At 51.6% G+C, this 22,922-nt stretch overlaps 1 protein-coding gene across 3 annotated transcripts in view; it reads left to right on the forward strand.

Annotated features, from left to right (window-relative positions):
- Nucleotides 1-1,728: 1,728 nt before the first annotated feature.
- Nucleotides 1,729-22,922, forward strand: part of PRRX1 (paired related homeobox 1) — a 95,533-nt gene continuing 74,339 nt past the window's right edge. For 2 of the 3 annotated variants that reach the window (XM_060233375.1, XM_060233377.1), the window contains exon 1: nucleotides 1,746-2,040. In XM_060233375.1, coding sequence (XP_060089358.1) covers nucleotides 1,794-2,040 — 247 coding nt within the window. In that variant the 5' untranslated portion in view covers nucleotides 1,746-1,793. Of the gene's footprint in view, nucleotides 2,041-22,922 lie in introns of all 3 variants that reach the window. The other variant, XM_060233376.1, reaches the window with a different exon arrangement.

The following is a 22,922-nucleotide window of genomic DNA, read 5'->3' on the forward strand; positions in this document are numbered from 1 at the left end:
GAAAACCAGACTATTACCCAACAGCCATCTTTCTTCTGGGCAAGAGATGTTTGGGTTTGTTTGTTTTTTTGGCTAGAGAGAAAATCAAATTTTAGGGGCCCAACCTGGTCAAAGTTAAGCGTTCTAAAATTTAGTGGAAGGGAACGAAGCTCACGCTTCACTTCCCCCATTGAGATAAATGGAGGCTAAAAGTGTTCAACGTTGTAGATGATGTAAATTACAAATTCTGTATACATGCATGTTTTGTAACTGCAAATATGTACTGTGGAAGCATTCCGCACCCATGTGTGGTGAAGGGAAGAAGAAAGGAGAAGGAAAAAAGAAGAAAAGAAAGAGAAGAAGAAAAAAAAGGAGGAGAAGAATTTGACTGGATCCCACATTGCAGAACATCATTAACCAATCAAACATCTGACTGTGGCAATTAACAGCAGCAGCACTCCCCTTGAATATAACAGTTCTGATTATACCAAGGCTTGTTTTCATTGCCAATTGCAGTGTCCTTCCATGACCCTGCAGTGTGAATGCACTGTTGCATCCGCATCCACAGGCAGCGCTCTCCTATCCATAACAACAACAAATCCTTTCCAATGAAGTCTGTTCCTATAGGTTTAATATCAGACACTGAATAATCACAGGCACGTGTGAATCAGCCTCTGGGCGATTTAATGCAGGCAAGAGAAAGGAGGGACCCCTCTCTGCTCGCTTCTTTTGGCGTCTCTTCTTTTCGTCGGCGTTTCATGGCTCAAAGCAAAACTTTGTAGAAGAAGCAGCATTTTTTTTTTTTAAGTCCAGTCGAGACCGATTAGCGGGGGTGCGGGGAGCAGAATCTCCACCCTCCCCAAAATGAGATTCTCCAACTGGATCTTAAACTCATTCCCAGCAGTTCATCGGCAAAGCAGACCGGGATCGGGAGCCGCCGCCTCCGCCGCCCTCCCGCGATTCTTCGATCTGAACTAAAGCCTGCTATTCTTCGATCTGAACTAAAGCCTGCGATTCTTCGATCTGAACTAAAGAAGTTCCCCTTTCGCGCTGTTGCTCTCGGGAGCGTAGCGGGGATCTGTTAACCCGAATGTGCGTTTGGCGAGGCTGGCCTGGAAAGGGTAAAAGGAAAGGGGGGGCTCGCCGGGGGTGGGGGGGGGAGGAAGGAGGTCTGTAAAACGTCAGAAACAGCACAAAGCCTTTGCCACGTAATTAGAGGCTCCTATTAAGTCTGGCTCTGCCCTCCCCAGGGTCTGGCCGGCAGCTCCCCCCCCCTCCCCAACCCACACATGCCAGGCTGCGCCGTTTGAAGTGCCAGAGAGCCGCTGGTTGCGGAGGGGGTTAACAGGGGGCGGAAAAATCGCTCCCCCCAACTCTTCCTCCTCCTCCTCTTCCTCCTCCTCCTCCTCCTGCGATCCGGAGAGGCGCTCAGTCCGTCGGCGGAGCCCAGAGCGGCCAGCCTCCCCGCCCTTCCCGTCGGCCCGCCCCTCCTTGCCTTCTTTCTCCCTGGGCCGGCCGTCGGAGGAGCGCGCCCAGGCGGGCAGAGGCGAGAGGGAGGCGGGGAGAGAGGCGCGTTCGAGCGCGGAAAGGAGCCGGCGGGGACCGGAGAGCCTTGCCTGGGCCTCGGGGGCGCCGCCGCGCAGGGCGCCGGGGCTGTGGATTGTTCTTGGGGAGTTGGACTCGACGGCATTGAGCGGCAGGCGGCGGCGGGGCGCGGAGGAGACGCTTGGCGGCCGGGCGCCCCGTCTCTCCTGGAGGGGAGCCCTTCCTTCTCGCCTCGCCTTTGCCGTCCCCCGGCCGGGGGGCCCCGAGCCATGACTTCCAGCTACGCTCACGTCCTGGAGAGGCCCCCGCCGGCCCTGGCAGCCCGCCTGGAGAGCCCCGCCGGCCACCTGGACAGCCTGCAGGCCAAGAAGAACTTCTCCGTCAGCCACCTGTTGGATCTGGAGGAAGCCGGCGACTTGGCGGCGGCTCAGGGCGACGAGGGCGTCGGGGAGAGCGGCCGGAGCCTGCTCGAATCGCCCGGGCTGACCAGCGGCAGCGACACTCAGCAGCAGGACGGTAAGTGACCCTGGACTGCCTCGCCTGCCCGCAGACTCAGGCAGGGGTGCGCCGGGGAGTGCTGCGTCCGGAGCGCCAGCCGGTTTTAGAAAGGCGCCGGGTTCTCTCCTGCACTCCAACCCCGTGCGCGCCCTCTCCTGTTCTTGAACGGGGTCTGCGCAGGAGATAGTCCCGGAATCCCCTATCCCAAGCTGCCGGCGCATCCGCAAAGACGCAGCCGTCCTACTCCGTTAGCCTTTTAGCGCCAGAAAATACACAGGTCTTTACCAGTTGCATCGATTTAAAACGCCCCCCTCCCCAATCTCCACCTATAAAATTTTTAAAAACTCTTCCGGCGGGGAATGGATCTTTGCCTTCTCTGCCTTCTCTCTGTCTCAAGCTTTTCTTCCAGTCGCGACCGCCTTGCTCCAGAGGGCTAGAGGCGGGTAACAACGCCTACCCCAGCCAACCTCTTTCACTCCTCGAGGGCTGCAACCACACATGCTCAATGATGAAGTTTTAACCCACTTTCAATCCACTTTCGAATTGGGTTTTGTCAATTGACACATTAAAATCCAATTGGGAAGTGCGCTGAAAGTGGATTGAAGCTGCACTATTTAGCACGTGCGATCGCAGCCCTCGATTGAACCGGCTTGAGAAATCTGGGATCCTTTTAACACAAAACTGAATCACGCCCCCGTGAATCGCCGGGGAGGTGGGAGAAAAGGGCGACGGGGGGGGGGGAGAGACAAAAAATTGTGTTATTCCTTTTAAATAGAACATTTTAAATAAAGGGTGGGGGGTGTGAGCATGGCGGTACCAGAAACTCAGGCTCAGCTTATTTCCAGATTCCTTCCGAATCGGTTCATCCTGATAGGTTTCAGCCTGGAGTCCGGGGGTCTCCATCCCTTCGTCTCCCGCCCGGGTGTTGACTAGGACTAGACTAATGCAAAGGAAAAGCCGACACGTGTGTGGAGGACAGTCTCCTACCCCCTGTCTTAGGCGGGGTCTCCGGGTCGTGTGAGTGGCTTTTGGGGGACAGTAGAAACTCGGGAAAGAACCAATTCTTGCGCGCCGGACTGGAGGCCGCACTCAAAGTTAGCCAGGCGATGGTTCGGGTTGGTAGAAACACCTTTGCTAAAACTCCAGGGTGAGGGGAGGAAATGCCTTTTATGAAGGCAGGACCCGCCGGGAGAAATAGGCCCGGGCAATGCTCCCTCTAAACTGTGAATTCTTGTGAGCAAAAATTCTACTTTTGTGAGCGACTGGCATTCAAGCGGTGAGCTACTGTTTGCTCCGGGGCCATTTTTCGTGAGCTCAGACAAAAATGTGTGAGCCGGAGGCTAAAAAACTGTGCGCTAGCTCACGCTAACTCAGCTTCGGTTGTCGGCAGTGTTCCTCGAAGCTGAGTTAGCGTGAGCTGGCTCACAGATTTGTAGCCTCTGGCTCACACATTTTTGTCTTCGCTCAGGAAGGATGACCCCCAGAGCACGCGCTCATCTATGCAGTGGCTCACCAATTGAACGCCAGTCGCTCACAAAATAGAAGTTTTGCTCACAAGGCTCTGCAGCTTAGAGCAGGGGTGGCCAACGGTAGCTCTCCAGATGTTTTTTTGCCTACAACTCCCATCAGCCCCAGCCAGCATGCTGGCTGGGGCTGATGGGAGTTGTAGGCAAAAAACATTTGGAGAGCTACCGTTGGCCACCCCTGGCTTAGACGGAACACTGGTTGTGAGCCAGCGATCTGGCCACTGCGTAAAGTAGCTTGCTCTGGAGCCATCCTTCTTGAGCTAAAAAAAACTGTGAGATAGCTCACCCTAACTCAGCTTAACTCATCTTTCTTGAGCTAAAAGACTGTGAGCTAGCTCACCCTAACGCTGTCACGGGTGAAATTGATACGCAAATTTGCAAGAGAGCCCTGAACAGAATGCTGCGGCCCGGCCCCCTTCTAAGTCCAAACGGCTCTACTAGATCTCGGTTCGAGCAGGCTCCGTGCGGAGAAGAAGGTCTCCTGAGCAAGCTCCAGCTGAAGGTCTCCGGCTTTGGCTGAGGCCTTGGCCAGGAGATCTTTCCAACCGCGCCTTCTTTCTCAGCCTGCAGTCTTCTCCATCCTTCCTCAGAGAGAAACAACCCCTTTGGAGAGAGGTCCAGGTGGGCAGCCGTGTTGGTGTGAAGCAGCAGAACAGAGCAGGAGCACCTTTGAGACCAACACAGTTCTATTCCGAATGGGAGCTTTCAGACCAGTTTCGCACTAGAGCTTTAATCCTGGTTTAACTCGGTCCCCAAACTGATTTTTCTGCTGTAAAACCGGAGAATCGTAGAGTCATAAAGTTGGTTTCTCTGCTTCTATGATTCTACGGTTGAAAGTCAGTCTGAGGACAGCGTTAAACCAGATTTAAAGCTGTAGTGTGTACATGCCCACTTCTTCAGACGAGGAATGAGGTCCGTCACGCTTTCCTTTTCAGAAAATGCAGGTTTGGTTCGGTTGGGTTCGAAAGAAGCGTGTCTGTTTCCAACGCTTCCTCGCTAGCACCGGCGCCCCGCTTGGTTGCTCTTCAATTCGGGCTGTTGCGCGGAGTCCTTTCTCGAACCGCTGGCTGGAAACGGTTCTAAGTCCGGCCTTCCAATGAAAGCCCCGGGAAGCCGAGGGAAGCTCGGCTGGAGGCTCCTTTCAGCAAGCCCATCGCTGGTCTGTCCCTCTGGGGGGATCCGGGGAACCGTCGAAGGCTCCAAGGACGGCCTGGGCCGGGGGTGGTCCTCTCTCTTCCAGAGGGAGAGGAATTGGCTTTAGGCTCCCCGGCCGTGGGAGACAGAGCCGGGACGCTCAAGCCCTGCTGTTGACCCCTTTGCTCCGCCCTGACCCAACAGGGGCGCTTTCACACAGGCGAAATAATACCGTTTCCATCCATTTCAAGGACCGTTTGCAGGGAGGGGTGGGGCTAGCTCTTTGCAGTCATATAAACACGTGTCTGGCCCCCTGGCGCAGAGTGTTAAAGCTTCAGTACTGTGGTCCTCAGCTCTGCTCACGACCTGAGTTCGATCCCCGGTGGAAGCTGGGTTTTCAGGTAGCCGGCTGGAGGTTGACTCAGCCTTCCAGCCTTCCATGCTTCCGAGGTGGGTCAAATGAGTACCCAGCTTGCTGGGGGGAGGGGGGAGTGTAGATGATTGGGGAAGGCAATGGCAAACCACCCCGTTAAAAAGTCTGCTGTGAAAACGTTGTGAAAGCAGCGTCACTCCAGAGTCGGAAACGACTGGTGCTTGCACGGGGGACCTTTCTTTTCCTGGCCCCCCAGCGCTGCAGCGGAGAGACGTGGGCCCAAAAGCGATGCTCTCCCCGCCAGATGCAAAATATTCCATTCTGGCCTTCTCCAGACTCGAGGGCTTTGTATGCGCTTGGGGATTTGGGGACGGAGGGACCCTGCAGTCCCGGGGCAGCTGGAAGATCCGGCGCCCTCCCCTTACATCGTGATCCTTCTTCGAGGAACCGGTCTTAGGAAGTCCTTGGAGGGAGAGATGGCGCCTGGGATGGAGGGCCCGGAAGTCCCAGGTTCGATCCCCTGACATCACCGCTCAAAGGCGGAGGGAGCGGGAAGGCCCGGGGGAGGCGCTGCAATCCAAAGAGTGCACGATCCCTGACCTTGAACGGTCCCAGGGCCTGACTTTTTCCAAGGCAGTTTCCTGAGACCTCGGGGGCATGCTGAATTGCTGGCCCGGTTGCACTTTCGGGGCTTTGCAGCAGGCTGTGCTTCTACCCGGGAGTAGGCCCCGTTGGACTCTGCGCCAAGCGATGGGGGACGGTGCCTTCAGGGCCCAGCTGTTTTCTGGCGACTGTGTGTGTGTGTGGGGGGGGGGGGGCGTTTCCAGGCAAGAGGCGTTCAGATGTTCGCCGTTGCCTGCCTCCGCGTCCCACCCCTGATATTCCTTGGAGGTCGCCCATCCAAATACTAACGCGGGCCGGCCTTGCTTAGTTTCCCATTCCCAGATGTGACGAGATCGGGTTATTCCCGGGCTATTCAGCTAAACAAGCTCGTTATATTTCTATGCCCCGGCAATGATGAATTAACAATAGATGGGGTGTGGGACGGACATTGGGCTTTGGGACGGACGAGTTATCCGGCGCAGGATCCAGCCCAAGTTCAAAGGGAGCATTCACACTACACCAAATAATAAATGTTGCAACTGGATTTATTACTGTGGTAAGAATAGCGGAAATCCAGTTGCAAAACACGTTATATAGTGTAAGTGCGAATGCACCCGAAGTCTTGCAGCTGCACTGAAATCGACAGGGCTTCTCCGCTCTGGCTGGATCGCGTTTTAAAAAACCTCCCTGGTCCTCGCTCCCCCCCCCCCTCCCCGGGCTTCTCCGGTCTGCTATAAGCTAAGATCTGACCGAAGTCTTGCAGCTGCAATGAAACCGACAGGGCTTCTTCGCTCTGGCTGGATCTCGTTTGAAAAAACCTCCCTGATCCTCGCTCTCTCTCTCCCCCCCTCCCCGGGCTTCTCCAGTCTGCTATAAGCTAAGATCTGATCGAAGTCTTGCAACTGCACTGAAACCTACAGGGCTTCTCCACTCTGGCTGGATCGCGTTTTAAAAACCTCCCAGATCCTCGCTATCTCTCTTCCCTCCTCCCCGGGCTTCTCCAGTCTGCTATAAGCTAGGATCTTACCACTTTATTTGGCGGGGTGGGGGGTGGGGGAGCCAGATTGACAGATGTCCCAAGGACTATGGGATGCAGGATCCTTAAAGAAAACCCTCCCAAGTGCTTGGAATCGCTGCGAAATTGTGTTGGAATTCGCTCCCGCTGATCCGCATTCAATCTGGATTCTTTTTCTTGGAGCCTACCCATTCTCATGTGATTGGAGAATGTAAACTTGACAGACCTCGCGGAGTTGTTGTGAGGGTGAAAAAGTGGCTGGGTCCCTTGGAGGAAGGCTGAGACGCTTTCAGTTCAGGGTGGATTGCGGATCTTTGGTTTCCATTGGAGATCGCTGGACAAACCCGCGGAGATTTCCCAGGCGCCGAGAGAGGAAGTGGAACAGAGTGAAACGGATGCGGGAAAATTGTCAGACGGCCTTTCTCTCCTAGTCCCTCTTTCCCACTGTTTCGGTGCCCACCAAGAACGGCTTTTAGGCGGGAAGAAAAGTCTGACGTACTTTGGCGTGCTCCTTTAAATAAAAATAACTTTGCATTCGAGATGACACGCTCTCCAATTCCAGCATAGGCGATACCGGTTTGCTACTGCGGTTTTGCGTAAGAAAAGACCGGCTCCTTCTTGCAAGATTTCTCTGCAGCAATATATCCACCGACTGAACTTGGCCGCACCTTTTATCATTCTGGTACAATTATATTTCCGAATAGTCTCTGTCCTTAAGTGGCACCGGAACGGTGTTTGTCGGTTTCCCTCCCGCGGGGAGCGGGGGAATCCATCCTTATACTGTCAGAATATTTTGGTTTTTTGTATTGACATACTCAAATGGGGATATTGGCTGTTTATCTTATTACATATACTAGCCCATCTTCCACTATATTTTAATGTATTCTTTTTTTTCTAATGGCAAACTAGAATGATATTATAACCTCTTGAGATACTAATGCCCTCCATTTAAACCCACAACTAACGAAGCGAGAATGACAACCAGATTTATGGCACTTCACACCTATGACATGTCTGCTTTTTATCACCCTCCACTGTTGTCACAGCCCAGTTAACAATACTAACAAACAAACACAGACCTCAATTTGGAATTCTTTTAATCTGCAAAAAAACATTCCCATGACTCTACCTATCAACTCACTGCCCACTTTCTCTGTATTTAAAAATGGCTTCCCATTCCAGTTTTGTCTGATGAAGTCTGCTTAGAGCATACGAAAGCTTACATTCTGAATAAAACGGAGTTGGTTTTATTAGGTGCAACTTGTCTACTGCTTTGCTCTATTGCTTCAGACCATCACGGCTGCCCGCTTGGATCTGTCCTTAAATGCATTTATTTACTAGGATGCACATATTATTGATCTCCACGGGGTTTCCCCCTTCCCCGAAGAAGTGTGCCTAGATTTGCTTTAAAACCACCGCAGGGAAGCGAAAGGTGTTAAGTCATTAATCCGGTCTAAGTGGCCCTGGAGACTAATAATTCCCCGATCCCCGAACACATTAAGAGGGGTTTGGATATTTCTTTTAAAAGCCAATCTGTTTAAGACTCGGAGCCGGGGATGAACCGCTGTTTTGTCTGCTGGATCCCACGGGGCCAGAATTTTTCATTGCAAATGTTGCCACGTGGCTTGGAGACTATAATAAGAGGCCTGGGCAAAGATTCTCAACACAGAACAGGGAAGTTGGTCCTTATTAGATACAACAGCGGAAGCCCATCTAATTCTGGATCTCAGGAACCCTCAAGTTCCCGGGTCCCCCGTTTGCCTCTCTGCGGTTTGATTCCAGAAAACAGAACTAACCGGAGCAAGATTCCCTCTAAGCTTTGGAGTCTTGTGAGCAAAACTTCTACTTTGTGAGCAACTGGCATGAAAGTTGTGAGCTACTGGCTTTAAAGTTGCGAGCTGCTGGCATTAATTAGTTTACTTTAGGGCCGTTTTTCCTGAGCTGAGACAAAAATGTGTAAGCTGGAGGCTAAAAGATTGTGAGCTAGCTTCGAGAGAACACTGAACCGCAGGTAGTTCGGGAAACGCGGGGCGGGGGCGGGGGAGATCTTGGGACAGTTGAAGGCGCTCTTGGCGTTTTAGCAGCGGGGAAGCCACAGTAGGTTGCGGCCGTCCTCTCCTAGTTTTATATGGATTCTTTCCCGCCCGAGGAGGTCTGGTTCAAGGAGGAGGGACGTTAACTTTCCCAACCTTTCCAGGTGTGTGCCATCCGTCATCTGGTTCCCTGATCACAGAGCATTCTTCCCGACGGGGGCAACTCGTTTTTCGGAGGACTGTTGGATCTTTACTTTCTCCCTCCAGCGACTCAACATTCAGAGACTCTCTGGCTTTATATAATTCAGAGATTCTCTGGTTTTATATAGTGGTAGAATGCAGGGCTTTTTGAACAGGAACGCACAGGAACACAGTTCCGGCTAGCTTGGTGTCAGGGGGGTGTGGTCTAATATGCAGATGAGTTATTGCTGGACTTTTTCTTCAAAAAGCCCTTTGCAAAACATTGGAGACTTCGGGAGTGTGGTCTAATATGCAAATGAGTTCCTGCTAGGCTTTTTCTACCCAAAGAAGCCCTGGTAGAATGTGTAGACAGCTATCCAGAACCTCCATCTCCCCTTCCCCTCGCCAGATCCAACTGCATTTGCTGCGCAACTGTATACCGTGTTCTCTAGTGTGTTCACCCTACACTAAATAAGGCGTCTTGCAGCTGGATTTTTACGCATTATTTTAAGTGTTGCGACCACACACACTAAATAATGCACTTTCAATGCACTTCCCGATTGGATTTTATTTGTACAAACTGGCAAAATCCAGTCGGAGGGTGCATTGAAAGGACTGAAAGTGCATTATTTAGTGCGTGTGATAGCAGCCTAATCTTGTCTGTTGATTTCAGCGGGTTTAGAAAGGCATGACCCTAGAGCTGCCCTGTAAATGGCCACAGATTTCAGTGAGCTCCGGTGGTCGGTTTGCATTATTTCCCGAGGAATTAAATACCTGTGCCACCCCCATTCTGCCTAAAAGGCAGTCTTTAAAAAAAAACAACAACCCTAATTGTAACAATTCCACACGTCCCTTTCAGTCCCGAGGAAGATGTCGTTTTTCAAAGGTAACAACAGCCTCACGTGACAGTTCCCCCGCCTTTGAAGCGCGCAGCGGGGAGATCTTCGGCCCAGTGCAATTGACAAAGAGCTTCGACCTCCTTTTGCACTTCCGGTTCTATCAGTGCTCTACCTGTCACTGGCATCCACTCAGGAGGAGTTTGCGCTCTGTCTCTCTCTGTCTCTCTTTTTCTCTGTCTCTTTGTCTCAGTCTCTCTTTATCTCTGTCTTTTTGCCTGTCTCTCTGTCTCAGTTTCTCTTTGTCTCTGTCTCTTTGCCTGTCTCTCTGTCTCTTAAAAAAAGATCTCTGCGTGCCAGGCGAAATTGTAGTTCTCTTTTGCAACGTCGATCGCGGGACGATCCAGTTCAGCTTTAACGGGCAAACAGTTTCACTGTGGTGCCTTCTGGAAAAATAGTTACCGAATTGGTTTGCAAAAGAACAGCGATATTCGAGTCCAGTAGGACCATGCAGACCGACAAGATTTTGGACTCGGGGGTATAGGCTTTGGAGGCGTATCCCGCCCCCCCCAAACAAAAATTCCTGTTGGTCTGGAAGGTGCAGCTGGCCTAGTGGTCTTGACTCTAGCTTCATCTTGGCGGCCGCTGTCTGCACAGGAAGCCGGCGGGGCTGCAATTCCTTCTACCCTCCCAGGCGCTTCCTGCCAGCGGACGGTCTTCACTTTTGGTCGTGGGGCTGCCAAAGCCAAGAGATGTTTCGTTTCACCAACCATTTTGGGCACAATCCCGGTCGCACAGGCGTGGGTGAGATAGCAGAGCGAGGCCCGGCCTCTCTACTCGAGGAGCTCAGCTTGTGGGGAAGGGAACGTTGCTCCCTCCAGGGGCGACCATTGGCGAGTTACTTAGGGCAGCATCGAGTAGCGGCTAAGAGCGGCAGACTCTGATGGGGCAGCCGGGTCTGATTCCCCACTCTTCCTCCACACGCAGCCTGCCGGGTGACCTTGGGCCTGTCACAGTTCTCTCTCTCAGCCCCACCAACCTCACAAGGTGCCTGTTGTGGGGAGAGGAAGGGAAGGCGGTTGTAAGCCACTTTGAGACTCCTTAGGGCAGAGAAAAGCGGGATATAAAACTCCCTCCTCCTCCTCACACTAACCATGGACGTGAGTTGAAGCTTCTAGGGCCATTTTTAAAAACGTGATGTTCTAGATACGAGACTCGGAGGAGCTGCATTTTAAAGCAATCGCTGCACAAAATTCTCCTCGCTCGTCTGGTTTGACCCCTCGGCCTGGGGTATCAGGCTTAGCGATGCAGCCCTCTTCCCCCACCCCGAACATCTCCGGAAATCGCCTTTAGAGAAACCAACGGATAAAAAGGAAGGAAGGAAGGAAGGAAGGAAGAGAGAAAGAGAGAAAGAAAGAGAGAAAGAGAGAGAGAGAAAAAGAAAGAAAGAAAGAGAGAGAGAGAGAGAGAAAGAGAGAGAGAGAGAGAGAAAGAAAGAAAGAAAGAAAGAAAGAAAGAAAGAAAGAAAGAAAGAAAGAAAGAAAGAAAGAAAGAAAGAAAGAAAGAAAGAAAGAAAGAAAGAAAGAAAGAAAGAAAGAAAGAAAGAAAGAAAGAAAGAAAGAAAGAAAGAAAGAAAGATTTAAAAGCGGGAAGGGGCTCGTTGCGCCGCGATTTCCACTGCAAGATTGGCTTGAAACTCGGGCAATGTAAATTACTTTCGAGTAAATGTGTTTTGATTTTCTTTAGCTGAGTTAGACAGTGGTATTTGCCACTTTTCGGTAAACTTTCGGAGTGCCACCAAATCTGGCAACCAGCACTTGGTGTGTTTGTGTGTGTGGGTTAAGGTTCTGGTACAAAGCACTGTTGTCCTGCTGTCTCTGGGCCGGGTACAAGTTCGCTGTTGAGAGCCAGTTTGGTGTCGTAGTTAAGTGTGCGGATTTGATTCCCCACTCCTCCACTTGCAGCTGCTGGAATGGCCTTGGGTCAGCCATAGCTGAGCCATAGCAGAGCTGTCCTTGAAAGGGCAGCTTCTGGGAGAGCTCTCTCAGCCCCACCCACCTCACCGGGTGTCTGTTGTGGGGGAAGGAGATTGAAAGCCGCTCTGAGACACTCATTCAGAGAGAAGGGCGGGGTGTAAATCTTACTGTCTTCTTCTAGGCCGCATCAACCTATCTCATAGGCACAACCTCAGGAATCATGGGAGGGGGAAATGCATAATTTCTGCAATAGAGCCGAGGTCGGTGTACAAGTCCAGGTCCTACCAGCATTCTGCTGGCCCCTTGTGAGTCTGCTCACCCCGGATCCCTCTTCTTGGCCTCTGCAAAGATCTTTGGCGAAGGTCACATGAATACACGTGAAGCTGCTTTATACTTGACCCAGACCATTGGGTCGATTCAAGTCAGTATTGCTTGCTCAGGCCGGCAGCGGCTCTCCAAAGTCTCAGGCAGAGGCCTTTCCCATCACCTCCTGCCTGGTCCCTCCAGGGTCCTCTCAGTCTTTCACATTCTCTCCTACTGGACGCGCTGGGAATTGGACCGGGAACCTCTTTTGCTAGTCAAGCAGATACTCTAACGGTGAGCCACAGCCAGCTGAGGGATAAGTTTCTAGCAGAGCGTCCGGGCATAGGATCATCTGCTCCATAGTCTGCGGAAGAATTCTGTGTCCCATTTTGATTTTCCTTTGGAACTTGTATTTCTTTTCTGTTATGCCAATAAAGGTTATGTCTGTCTGTCAATTCTGTGTAACTCAAAAGATTATGCATGGGATGGAGAAGGGAGAGAAAGAAGTACTTTTCTCCCTTTCTCACAATAGAAGAACTCGCGGCATTCAATGAAATTGCTGAGCAGTCGGGTTAGAACGGATAAAAGGAGGTACTTCTTCACCCAAAGGGTGATTAACATGTGGAATTCACTGCCACAGGAAGTGGCGGCGGCTACAGGCATAGCCAGCTTCAAGAAGGGGTTAGATAAAAATATGGAGCAGAGGTCCATCAGTGGCTATTAGCCACAGTGTGTATATATATATAAATCATTGGCCACTGTGTGATACAGAGTGTTGGACTGGATGGGCCGTTGGCCTGATCCAACATGGCTTCTCTTATGTTCTTATGTTCAAAAGCTTGCCTGCTCGCTCTCACGCCTTCTAGGTTTGGGGGCGGGGAAGATGTACGTATATCTCTTTTAACACTGGCCTGGTAACCAGTGTTCCCTCTAAGCTGAGTTAGCGCGAGCTAGCTCACAGATTTTTAGCCTCCAGCTCCCACATTTTTGTCTTAGCTCAGGCAGGATGACCCCAGAGCACACTCATTTATGCAGCAGCTCACAACTTGAAGGTCAGCAGCTCCCAAAGTCGAATTTTTGCTCACAAGACTCTGCAGCTTAGAGGGAACATTGCCTGTGTCCTGTCTAGGTTATCTGTAGTGTGAGGTGGGGGAGAGGGCATGCAGCCAGTGTTGGGCCAGCGAATCTCTGACTAACTTGACACCGTGGAGAGCACCGAGCAGTTTTTCTGACGTTGGTCTGAGGAAGAATTCTGTTTCGCTGGAAAGTTTGCGAAAGTGCAAACAAGAGATGGCCTTGTTTGCCCCAGCCCTTGGGATACACATTCAAGTACAGATTAATTAAGACGATATAATTTGCATCAAATGCGGGCTGGGGGGGGGGGGGACACACCCTGCAAAGACAACTCCATCAGTAGTGATAGATCATACTTATTGGTGGTGGTGGGGAATATCCCAATCTGCAAGAACTGAGACTATTGTCACTTAAAACAGTCCAGTTTGCCCTGAGACGACAGTCACTCAGCCACGTCTCTTCTCTCTCCTCTCCCCCTCTATTTTATTGTATTGTCTAGAATGACTTTAACTTCTGAGCATATATGAAGCTGCCTTTTACTGGATCAGACCCTGCTCGGTCCATCAAAGTCAGTATTGTCTACTCAGACCGGCAGCGGCTCTCCAGGGTGTCAAGCTGAGGTTTTTCACACCTACTTGCCTGGACGCTTTTTCGTTGGAGATGCCAGGAATTGAACCTGGGACTTTCTGTTTACCAAGCAGATGCTCTACCACTGAGCCACCGTCCCTCCTTTCTGGCCGGAAGAAGAGCTCTGTAACTGGAAGGCTGGCTTGGGCACACTGATCCGAATAAGGACGGTGGCAGCCAGTGTTCCCTTTAAGCTGAGTTAGCGTGAGCTAGCGCATCGGTTTTTTAGCCTCCGACTCACATATTTTCGTCTTGGCGCAGGAAGGATGGCCCCCGAGCAAACTCATTTGTGCAGCAGCTCGCAAAGTAGGATTTGTTGCTCACAAGACTCCACAGCTCACAGGGAGTATCGGGGCAGCTTTGCCCTGATCGGGGTTTCGATCCGATTCGCAACGGGTCACCCTAGAGAAAACAAGCCCAGCAGAGGGGCCGGAGAGCCAAGGCACAGAATCGTCCGCCTGCTCCTCGGTGCTCATCGAATCTTGACAGCTTGGCTTCATAAAGCCCCTGTCTAAAAACCCCAGCGCTCCGTGTGTGGCTCCCTGGCAAAGCGTCAGCTTGGCACGCAGAAGGTCCCGGGTTCAATCCCTGGTCTCTCCAGTTAAAAAGGGACCAGGTAGTAGGTGATGCGTAAAATGCCAGGGTTTCAAGGCACTGCTCTCTTCTCAAGTCGTTCCCTGCGTCTTCTTAGATGTCGGTATTAAATGATCCTCCCCTCCTATTAACGTGGCTTTCAAGGAATACTGACCGGCCTCTAAACGCCAGTGAAAGAGGGCGGATTGCAGCCCGAAGTGAACGGTGCAATCCCGGAGGGCGGTGGTCCGTTCTCTGATTTCAAGGAGGCAATGGAAGGACGGCACTCTCTTAGGCGCCTTCTAGCGAGCTTACTCCCAAGGAAGCATGCCTAGGCTTCTGCCTTAAACCTAAAGTCCAACTTGCTTGTTGGAATCAAGGAGGCCTCAAGGAGCCGGGTTTACTTACTCGGGAGTAAGGCCCATTAAACGCAGGTGGATTCACCCACACCGCAAGCGGACCTCAACGACACCTTTTGCACCCTCAACCTCATCAAACCGAGTAGGAATTGCTTCCACTTTAGGCGCCAGACCTAAACAGCCTGTTTGTGTATTTACAGAGCAATCCTAAGCAGGTCTACTCTGAATTCTACTACAGTCTATTCAATGGAGCTTACTCCCAGGAAAGTGTCTTTAGGATTGCAGTGGAGGTTACTGTATTTTCCCGGAGGAGACTCAAAGCCGTTCATCTCCTTCACTGTATTCGCGCAAAATAAGCCTCCTTCTTGATTAATTTTTTTTGTTATTTATTTACAAAATTCATCTCCCACCTTTCTGCCATCAAGGGTGTTTCTTTCTTCTCTAGTTTATCCTCACAACAACCCTTTGAGGTAGGTTAGGGTGAAGTGAAGAAGAAGATATTGGATTTATACCCCACCCTATACCCTGGATCTCAGAGTGGCTTACAATCTCCTTTATTTTCCTCTCCCACAATAGTGAAGTAAGTGGGGGTTGAGAGAGCTCTGACAGTAGCTGCCCTTTCAAGGACAGCTCTGCGAGAGCTATGGCTGACCCAAGGCCATTCCAGCAGCTGTAAGTGGAGAGTGGGGAATCAAACCCGGGTCTCCCAGATAAGAATCCGCACACTAAACCACTACACCAAACTGTGCAGGAGTGGGCCAAGATCACCCAATAAGCTTCCATGGCAGGGCAGCGCAGGGCAGAGATTCGAACTTGGGTTTCCCAGATCTCATTCCAGCACTCTAACAACGACACGGCTGCCTATTCAAAAGAGCGACCCTTGACTTTTTCTGAACATCTGACTCGAATGTTAGAAATCCTTCTTCAGCGCAGAAGTTTAAATCCATCCCCGGAGCTGGCAGCCGATCAGAATGCTCACTGGCATGACAAATGCCCTTCCTGTGCTTTCTAAACTTAGGCATGCTTGACTGAAGAGCCGAAGATTCCCGAACAAACCCTCTTTTCTCAGCGGGTGGCGGGCTAGGCGCAGTGTCCTCCTAAGCAGAGTTATACGCATTTTAGAACGATTGACGTCAGCGGGCATAAAAAAAAAAAGTAAATTTGGCTGCAGTCACACACTAAATAACGCACTTTTAATCCACTTTCCAACTGGATTTTGCTAGTTCACACAATACATTCCAGTTGGGAAATGCATTGGAAGTGGTTTGAAAGTGATTTAGTGTGTTTGATTGCAGGTTCTATTTAGGATGGCACCCCAAATTCTTCATGAAAAACCGAAAACAAACTACCCCAAACACTATGGCTTTCGTCAGTAATGGCTAATCCAAGGCCATTCCACTTGCAGCTGCTGGAATGGCCTTGGGTCAGCCATAGCTATCGCAGGAGTTGCCCTTGAAAGGGCAGGTGCTGTGAGAGCCCTCTCAGCCCCACCCACCTCGCAGGGTGTCTGTTGTGGGGGAGAAGATATAGGAGATTGTAAACCGCTCTGAGACTCTGATTCAGAGAGAAAGGCGGGGTATAAATCTGTAGTCGTCGTCGTCGTCGTCGTCGTCGTCCTCCTCCTCCTCCTCCTCCTCTTCTTCTTCTTCTTCTTCTTCTTCTTCTTCTTCTTCTTCTTCTTCTTCTTCTTCTTCTTCTTCTTCTTCTTCTTCTTCTTCTTCTTCTTCTTCTTCTTCTTCTTCTTCTTCTTCTTCTTCTTCCCTGATAGTTTAGGGAATGTCCCCCAACCTTCAAGATCGGAACTCTGCCCCGTTCAGTTATCTTTGTGGGGTGTGTGTGTGTAGTTTCCTTCTGATCTTCCAGGAACTCGATTCCCAACTTTAGATCGGTTAAAGTATAACACCAGTGGTGGCTGAGCTACACATAAGCATCTCTAAGGGAGCCAGCGTGGTGTAGTGGTTAAGAGCAGGGGACTTTAGTCTGGAGAAAGGGGTTTGATCCCCCACCCCCTCCTCCCCATGACGCCTGCTGGGTGACCTTGGGGCAGTCGCAGTTCTCTCTCTGAGCCCCGCCTCCCTCGCAAGGTGCCTGTTGCGGGGAGAGGAAGGGAAGGGGATTGTAAGCCGCTCAGAGACTCCTTAAGGTAGAGAAAAGCGGGCTATACAATCCAACTCTTCCATAAAGGGTTTTCAGATAGCTAAAAAGAAGTCAATGAGGCACTGAAGTCCATCTGCCCCTGTGTTCAAATACAGCTACGCCATACATTTATTTATAGGCGGTAAGCATTTCTCCAGTCTTGTTAAACAAACAAACAAACACCAAGTGGTTTAGCTGTAGTAAGGGCCCGGAGGAGGTTCATTCCCGTCGGCCATCGGTTAGTCTCCAAGAGACGGACAGAGAGTTGAAGAGTACCCCACCATCCTCAAAAGAGGAGTGAATACTTGATGCTTTTAGTTCGAAATCCGTCGGGGTACCTATTCCCCCACCGGTCCAGTCGTTCTGAGTGTTGTGAGTGGGCGATCTTTCTCGGTCCAGAAGGTGGTGTGTGCGTGGGGGGAGACGCCCCCATTTCCATGACAAAGGAAGAGAGCGCCCCTCTCCATCTCAGCAAACCACAACGCTTTGGTCGGTCCTTTTTGCAGATCGGTCTGAGGCTGAGATTCTCCCGGTTTAGCGGAGCGATTGGCCATGGGGGGGGTGGGGGGGGAGGCAGGCTGTGCTGCCCGGCTGAGACCCCCCCCCCCCCCGGGCTGGGAACCGCAGCCGAAAGCGGTTGAGCGCGCAGCCAAGTTGGCCCCAAGTCTCACTGAGGGCCGTCGACTGGAAAGAAGGGACGCTGTTTGGGGGTCCTGGCGCAGAGTGGTAAAGCTGCAGTCCTGCAGTCCAACCTCTGCTCACGACCTGAGTTCGATCCCGGCGGAAGCTGGGTTTGCAGGTAACCGGCTCGAGGTTGACTCAGCCTTCCATCCTTCCGAGGTCGGTAAAATGAGTACGCAGCTTGCTGGGGGGAGGAGAGCGTAGATGACTGGGGAAGGCAATGGCAAACCACCCCGTAAAAAATCTGCCGTGAAAACGTTGTGAAAGCAACTTCACCCCAGAGCCGGAAACGACTGGTGCTTGCGCAGGGGACCACCTTTACCTTTTTAGGGCTGACTAAAGAGACGCTCTCTTCAGCGTCGGGTCCGGATTGAGAGATCCGTTGGCTGCCCTGCGCTCGCAGAGGCGGCTCTCGGATTTCCTGGTTTGGAAATGTCATTTCCAAAGCATCGCCCGCCTTTGCGGCTCGTGGAATAACAGCAACCATCACTGCCGTTATTATTATTCCCCAAATCACTGCCCACCCCCCAAAAGCTGGCGATACACTGGAAATGACATTATTACCACCACCGTTATTATTTATTCCTTGGCACAGTCGGATATTTGACTAGTAGAAGGTGTACTGCAGTTCGAGATCTAGCTCCCTTTTGGGAACTGCGGAGGTGTCTTCACGATTGCAACAAGCAGCAACAACAACGACGGCTGCTTAATTATGACGAATAGCAACTAATGATGATAGTTAAGGCTGAATAACGCACGCACGCGCACGAAATGTATACACACGCGCACACAAATAACATTCCTCGGATTTAATTTTTTAAATCAATTATCAATATTAATAAAATAGCCCCCCAATCCGGGTGAGCAAAGCAGCCGGTGCTCTTGGTGTTGTCGGTAGCAGTTCTCAGTGTTAACCCGTCGCTGTGACCATCCTACCTCGACCGCTGCTAACAATGTGCGAACGAGTTCGATCTTAATGATGCCAGCGGCGACGCTATTGATGTTAACGATGGTCCTTTTGGCGAGGATGAGCAATAGAGTCAAAGGGGCAGCCAGGCTGGCCCCGATCCGCCTGTAGTCGCCGGACGCTCGTCGGGTACCCGGGCGCTGCGCAGCTCCGCTTCTCCCAATAGGGCTTCCCTGTCTCTCTCCGGCTGTTGAGGGGATCCCCCCTGATTCCAGAGAAGAGGATCGCGGATCGCATGGAGCGCGCCAGTCAGACAGACAGACGTCTCTCGCCAGACTCGCGGAGCCCCAGACCGGTCCTGAACCGGAGGCGGAGGCAGGCAGCGCCCGCAAGGCCACACCAGAGACAAACCCACGGAGCGCGTCCGTAGGGTCTGCCGGGGGGAACTCCCGGTGGCCAAAGGAATTTCTCCGGTGTTTGGTGTACTGTTTAAGCGAGCGGATTCCTATCTGGGAGAACCGGGTTTGATTCCCCACGCCTCCACTTGCAGCTGCTGGAATGGCCTGGGGTCAGCCATAGCTCTGGTAGAGCTGTCCTTGAAAGGGCAGCTGTTGTGAGAGCTCTCTCAGCCCCACCCACCTCACAGGGTGTCTGTTGTGGGGGAGGAAGGTAAAGGAGATTGAGATTCAGAGAATAGGGTGGGGTATACATCCAATTTCTTCTTCTTCTTCTTCTTCTTCTTCTTCTTCTTCTTCTTCTTCTTCTTCTTCTTCTTCTTCTTCTTCTTCTTCTTCTTCTTCTTCTTCGGTGCAAAACTAGATTTCGCACTAGATCTTTAGTCTTAGTTTAGCCCTGTCCCTTAAACCGACATTCTGCACTAAAACCATCGAGTCATCGAGTTGGTTTCTCTGATTCGAGGATCGGAGGACTGAAGGTCTAGTGCGAAATTGGCAGCTGGCGTCGAAGGCAACCGGTTGGACCCCACCGCGTGCGCACAGGCTGCTGTCCTGAAAGCATCCGCCGCGGAAAGCTCGTCTCCCTCGAACAAAACCCGCTTGGTCTTAGCGGTGCGGCTGGCCTGGTTTGCTCAGGCGGGCGGCGGCTCTCCGGGGCCTTCCCCACCCCCTCCCGCCTGGTCCTTGGAGCTGAAGACCCCCGGGACGCCGCCCGCAGACTAGCCCCCCGAGGAGAAGAGACGCAGCCCCGAGGATCAGGCGGAGACCCACCCGCCTCTTTGAGCTCCGTCGGCAATCGGTTCAGCCCCAGAGAAACAGGTTCCGAAGCCCAGCGAACCTGGTTAGGACGGAGGAGGTTCTCTCGGGGCGCCCCGACGGCCGGGACCGAGCTGTTCTCTCGCTCCAGTTTACAGAGAGCGCACCTCCCCACTGCCTCCCGCCGTAAAGTAAACCCCATTCGTTTCAATAGACCGACCGCCCCACCCTCGCCGATCGATCGAAACCTGTTGAGCTTCGAGTCGCTCACGAAATTGACTTGACTTAAACCCGCTGACGCGAAGGGGTTTCGAAAAAGGTGTCACTCCGCTTCGGGTCCCAAGGTGAGGTGCTGGCTCCGAAGCCCGTTTGGAGAAGCTTTGGAAAACAAGATCTGGGCACCTCGCAGGGCACAGAGCCCCGCCCCACCCCCGCATGGAAGTGTTTCCCCTCCCCCCGGCTTTTCCGCATTCTTTATTGTATCGTGTGGGGGGGGGGGAGGTGATGCTAGCCAATGTTCCCTCTAAGCTGCAGAGTCTGGTGAGCAAAAATTCTACTTTGTGAGCTACTGGCATTGAAGTTGTGAGCTGCTGCATAAATGATTGTGCCCCTGAGCTAAAACTAAAATGTGTGAGCTGGAGGTTAAAAATCTGTGAGCTAGCTCACACTAACTCCGCTTAGAAGAAGAAGAGAAGACTACAGATTGATACCCCACCCTTCTCTCTGAATCCGACTCTCAGAGCGGTTGACAATCTCCTATATCTTCCTCCCCCACAACAGACACCCTGCGAGGAGGGTGGGGCTGAGAGAGCTCTCACAGAAGCTGCCCTTTCAAGTACAACTCCTGCCATAGCTATGGCTGACCCAAGGCCATTCCAATAGCTGCAAGTGGAGGAGTGGGGAATCAAACCCGGTTCTCCCAGATAAGAGTCGGCACACTTAACCACTACACTAAACTGGCTCTGTGCAGAGTACAGCGGAGCAAAGCAAATAGATCCCGGTGGGCAGCCCTGCTGGTCTCAAGCAATGCAACAAAGTTGGAGTCCAGCGGCACCTTGAAGAGCAACACAAGTTTCATTTGGAATGTAAGCTTTCCTGTGCAAAAAGCCCCCTTCAGCACACCATCCTATGGGAGGGAACGAGCAGTCCTAGATGTAGAGAAGAGGAGGCAGCGAATTAAGGATGCAAAATAGTGAAACTGTTTTTAGCAGATTAAAAGGATATCAAGTTGGGGGTCTGGTAAGCGTCAGTTTGGGTTGACTGGGTGGAAAAAAAACGTCAGAAGTGGAGACGGAGATTGATGTCTGTGTCGTTAGGTTTCTTAATTGTGAATAAAACTTTGTTGGTTGTAAAGGTGCCCCAAGTTTATTCTAAAGCAAAGCAAACGAACAGGATTTCTATCACCAGGAAAGTAGCTGAGCCAGCCATTGGGGAAGTCGGGAAAGCGCCTAAAGAAGGAAAAACCGAAACACACTTAGGCTTAAGTGGCGTCTGGATTGCTCCCCAGTTTTTAGAGGCAGCAGGTGGGTTTTAGCAACTCCTCACTTTTTTTGGGGGGGGGGCAAGACTCCTCATTGGATTAACAAGAGAGAGCTAGTGTGGTATACAGGTTAAATGTGTCCGACTGGTACCTGTCAGACCCGGGTTCGAACCCCCAATCTTGCCATGGAAGCTGGCTGGATGACCTTGGGCTAGTCACATTCTCTCAGCCTAACCTACCCCACAGGGTTGTTGTGAGGATAAAATGGAGGCGAGGAGAATGACTTGAGCCACTCTCGGCCCTCAGTGGGGAGGAAGGCAGAACGGAAATAAAACAAAATTTTAAAAAATAAACAGTGATATTCTGAGGATAGGGGAACTAGTAAGGAAGGCAGACCACACCCTCCTTTTCATAACAACCAATAACTGGTCCTACTAATTCAATGGAGTTTTGGGGATCCCAGCTTTTAACAGGTGTGGATTGGTGGATGGCAGGACTTTTTTTTGTAAGCCACCCCCCTCCCCATGTAGTCAATCCTCCTGGAGCTTAGAGTAGGCCCTGTACTAAGAGCCCTGAAAGCTCTTGGAGGACTGGCTACATCAGGGGTGTGTGGCCTAATATGCAAAGGAGTTCCTGCTACAAAAAAAGCCCTGGTGGATGATTCAAAGAAGCCTGCCATGCCATTTGTTTTCTGAGTGAACCTCATGGATCTCAGGCAAAGCAGAGGCCCTCTTAGGCAACCAGCCTCAATAGGCTTGCTTGGAAGTGACTCCCATTATACCGAGGAAAGTGTTTTTGGTGTTTCAAGGAGATGGGAATCCCCGGTGGCAAATTAAAGGTGCCCAGAATTTATTTCAGCTTAAGCTTTTGTGGTCAGGGCTCACTTCATTAGATGCATGCAAGTGAACATTTGCAGCCGGGCGAGAGACAAAGTGCCAGGGAAGGCGGAAACTGTCGTTGTCCTCAACCAAAAGCCTGGCAGAACATCTCTGCCTTATAAGCCCTGTGGAACTGCATTAAGTCCCAAAGGGCATCAGTGTTATTCGCAGGGTCAAACTAGGTGATTGCCTAGGGCACTGGCCTTCTGGGGGAGCCAAATTGGGTGCCCCCGATGTGACACAGTGATGTTATTGGGGGATGCCAGAAGTTAGCCATGCCTAGGGTGCCAGACAGTCTAAGGCCAGCCCTGGTTATTCGGCTGAGAGTTCCACCAGGTTGGGGCCAGGGCAGAAAAGGTCCTGGCTCTGGTTGAGGACAGTTGGATGTCTTTCAGGCTGGGGATCGCCAGTCAGTTCTTCTCTGTACAGTGCTCTTCTGGGGGGGCGGAGGGGGGGTAAGCCAGGAGAGGCAGTCCCAAAGATAAGTGGGTCCCAGACCCTTTATGGCCTTAAAGGTTAACTCCAAAACCTTGAACCTGAATAAGGTGGGGGCTTACTTCTGGGTAAACATGCATGCATCATATTGCTCAGTGTGCCTCCTTCTCTAGGTTTGCTTGGGACCTAGCAAACCAAGATCTGACAAGGGCAGCCTTTGTAAGGGTGTAAAGATTGGAGAAGTGTGTCTTCTCTGGGGATGTTCCGACAAGCTGAGCTGGATCAGGGGTTCTGGAGTGGTTTCAGCAGGGGTGTAGTCTCACAGTATACAAATGTAGAAACTGTGACCAGAAACTCACAGTATACAAATGTAGCAAAATCAAAAAGGGTTCAGTTGCACCTTAAAGGCTAACAAAATTTGTGGCGGGCAGGGCTTTTTCCCCCCCTAGCAGGAACTCCTTTGCGTATTAGGCCACTCCTCCCTGATGTAGCCAATCCTCCAAGAGCTTGCAGTAGGTCCTGTAAGAAGAGCCGTGTGAGCTTTTGAAGGATTGGCTACT

The sequence above is a fragment of the Heteronotia binoei genome, chromosome 2, assembly GCF_032191835.1.
Source record: "Heteronotia binoei isolate CCM8104 ecotype False Entrance Well chromosome 2, APGP_CSIRO_Hbin_v1, whole genome shotgun sequence".
Taxonomy (NCBI): Eukaryota; Metazoa; Chordata; class Lepidosauria; order Squamata; family Gekkonidae; genus Heteronotia; species Heteronotia binoei.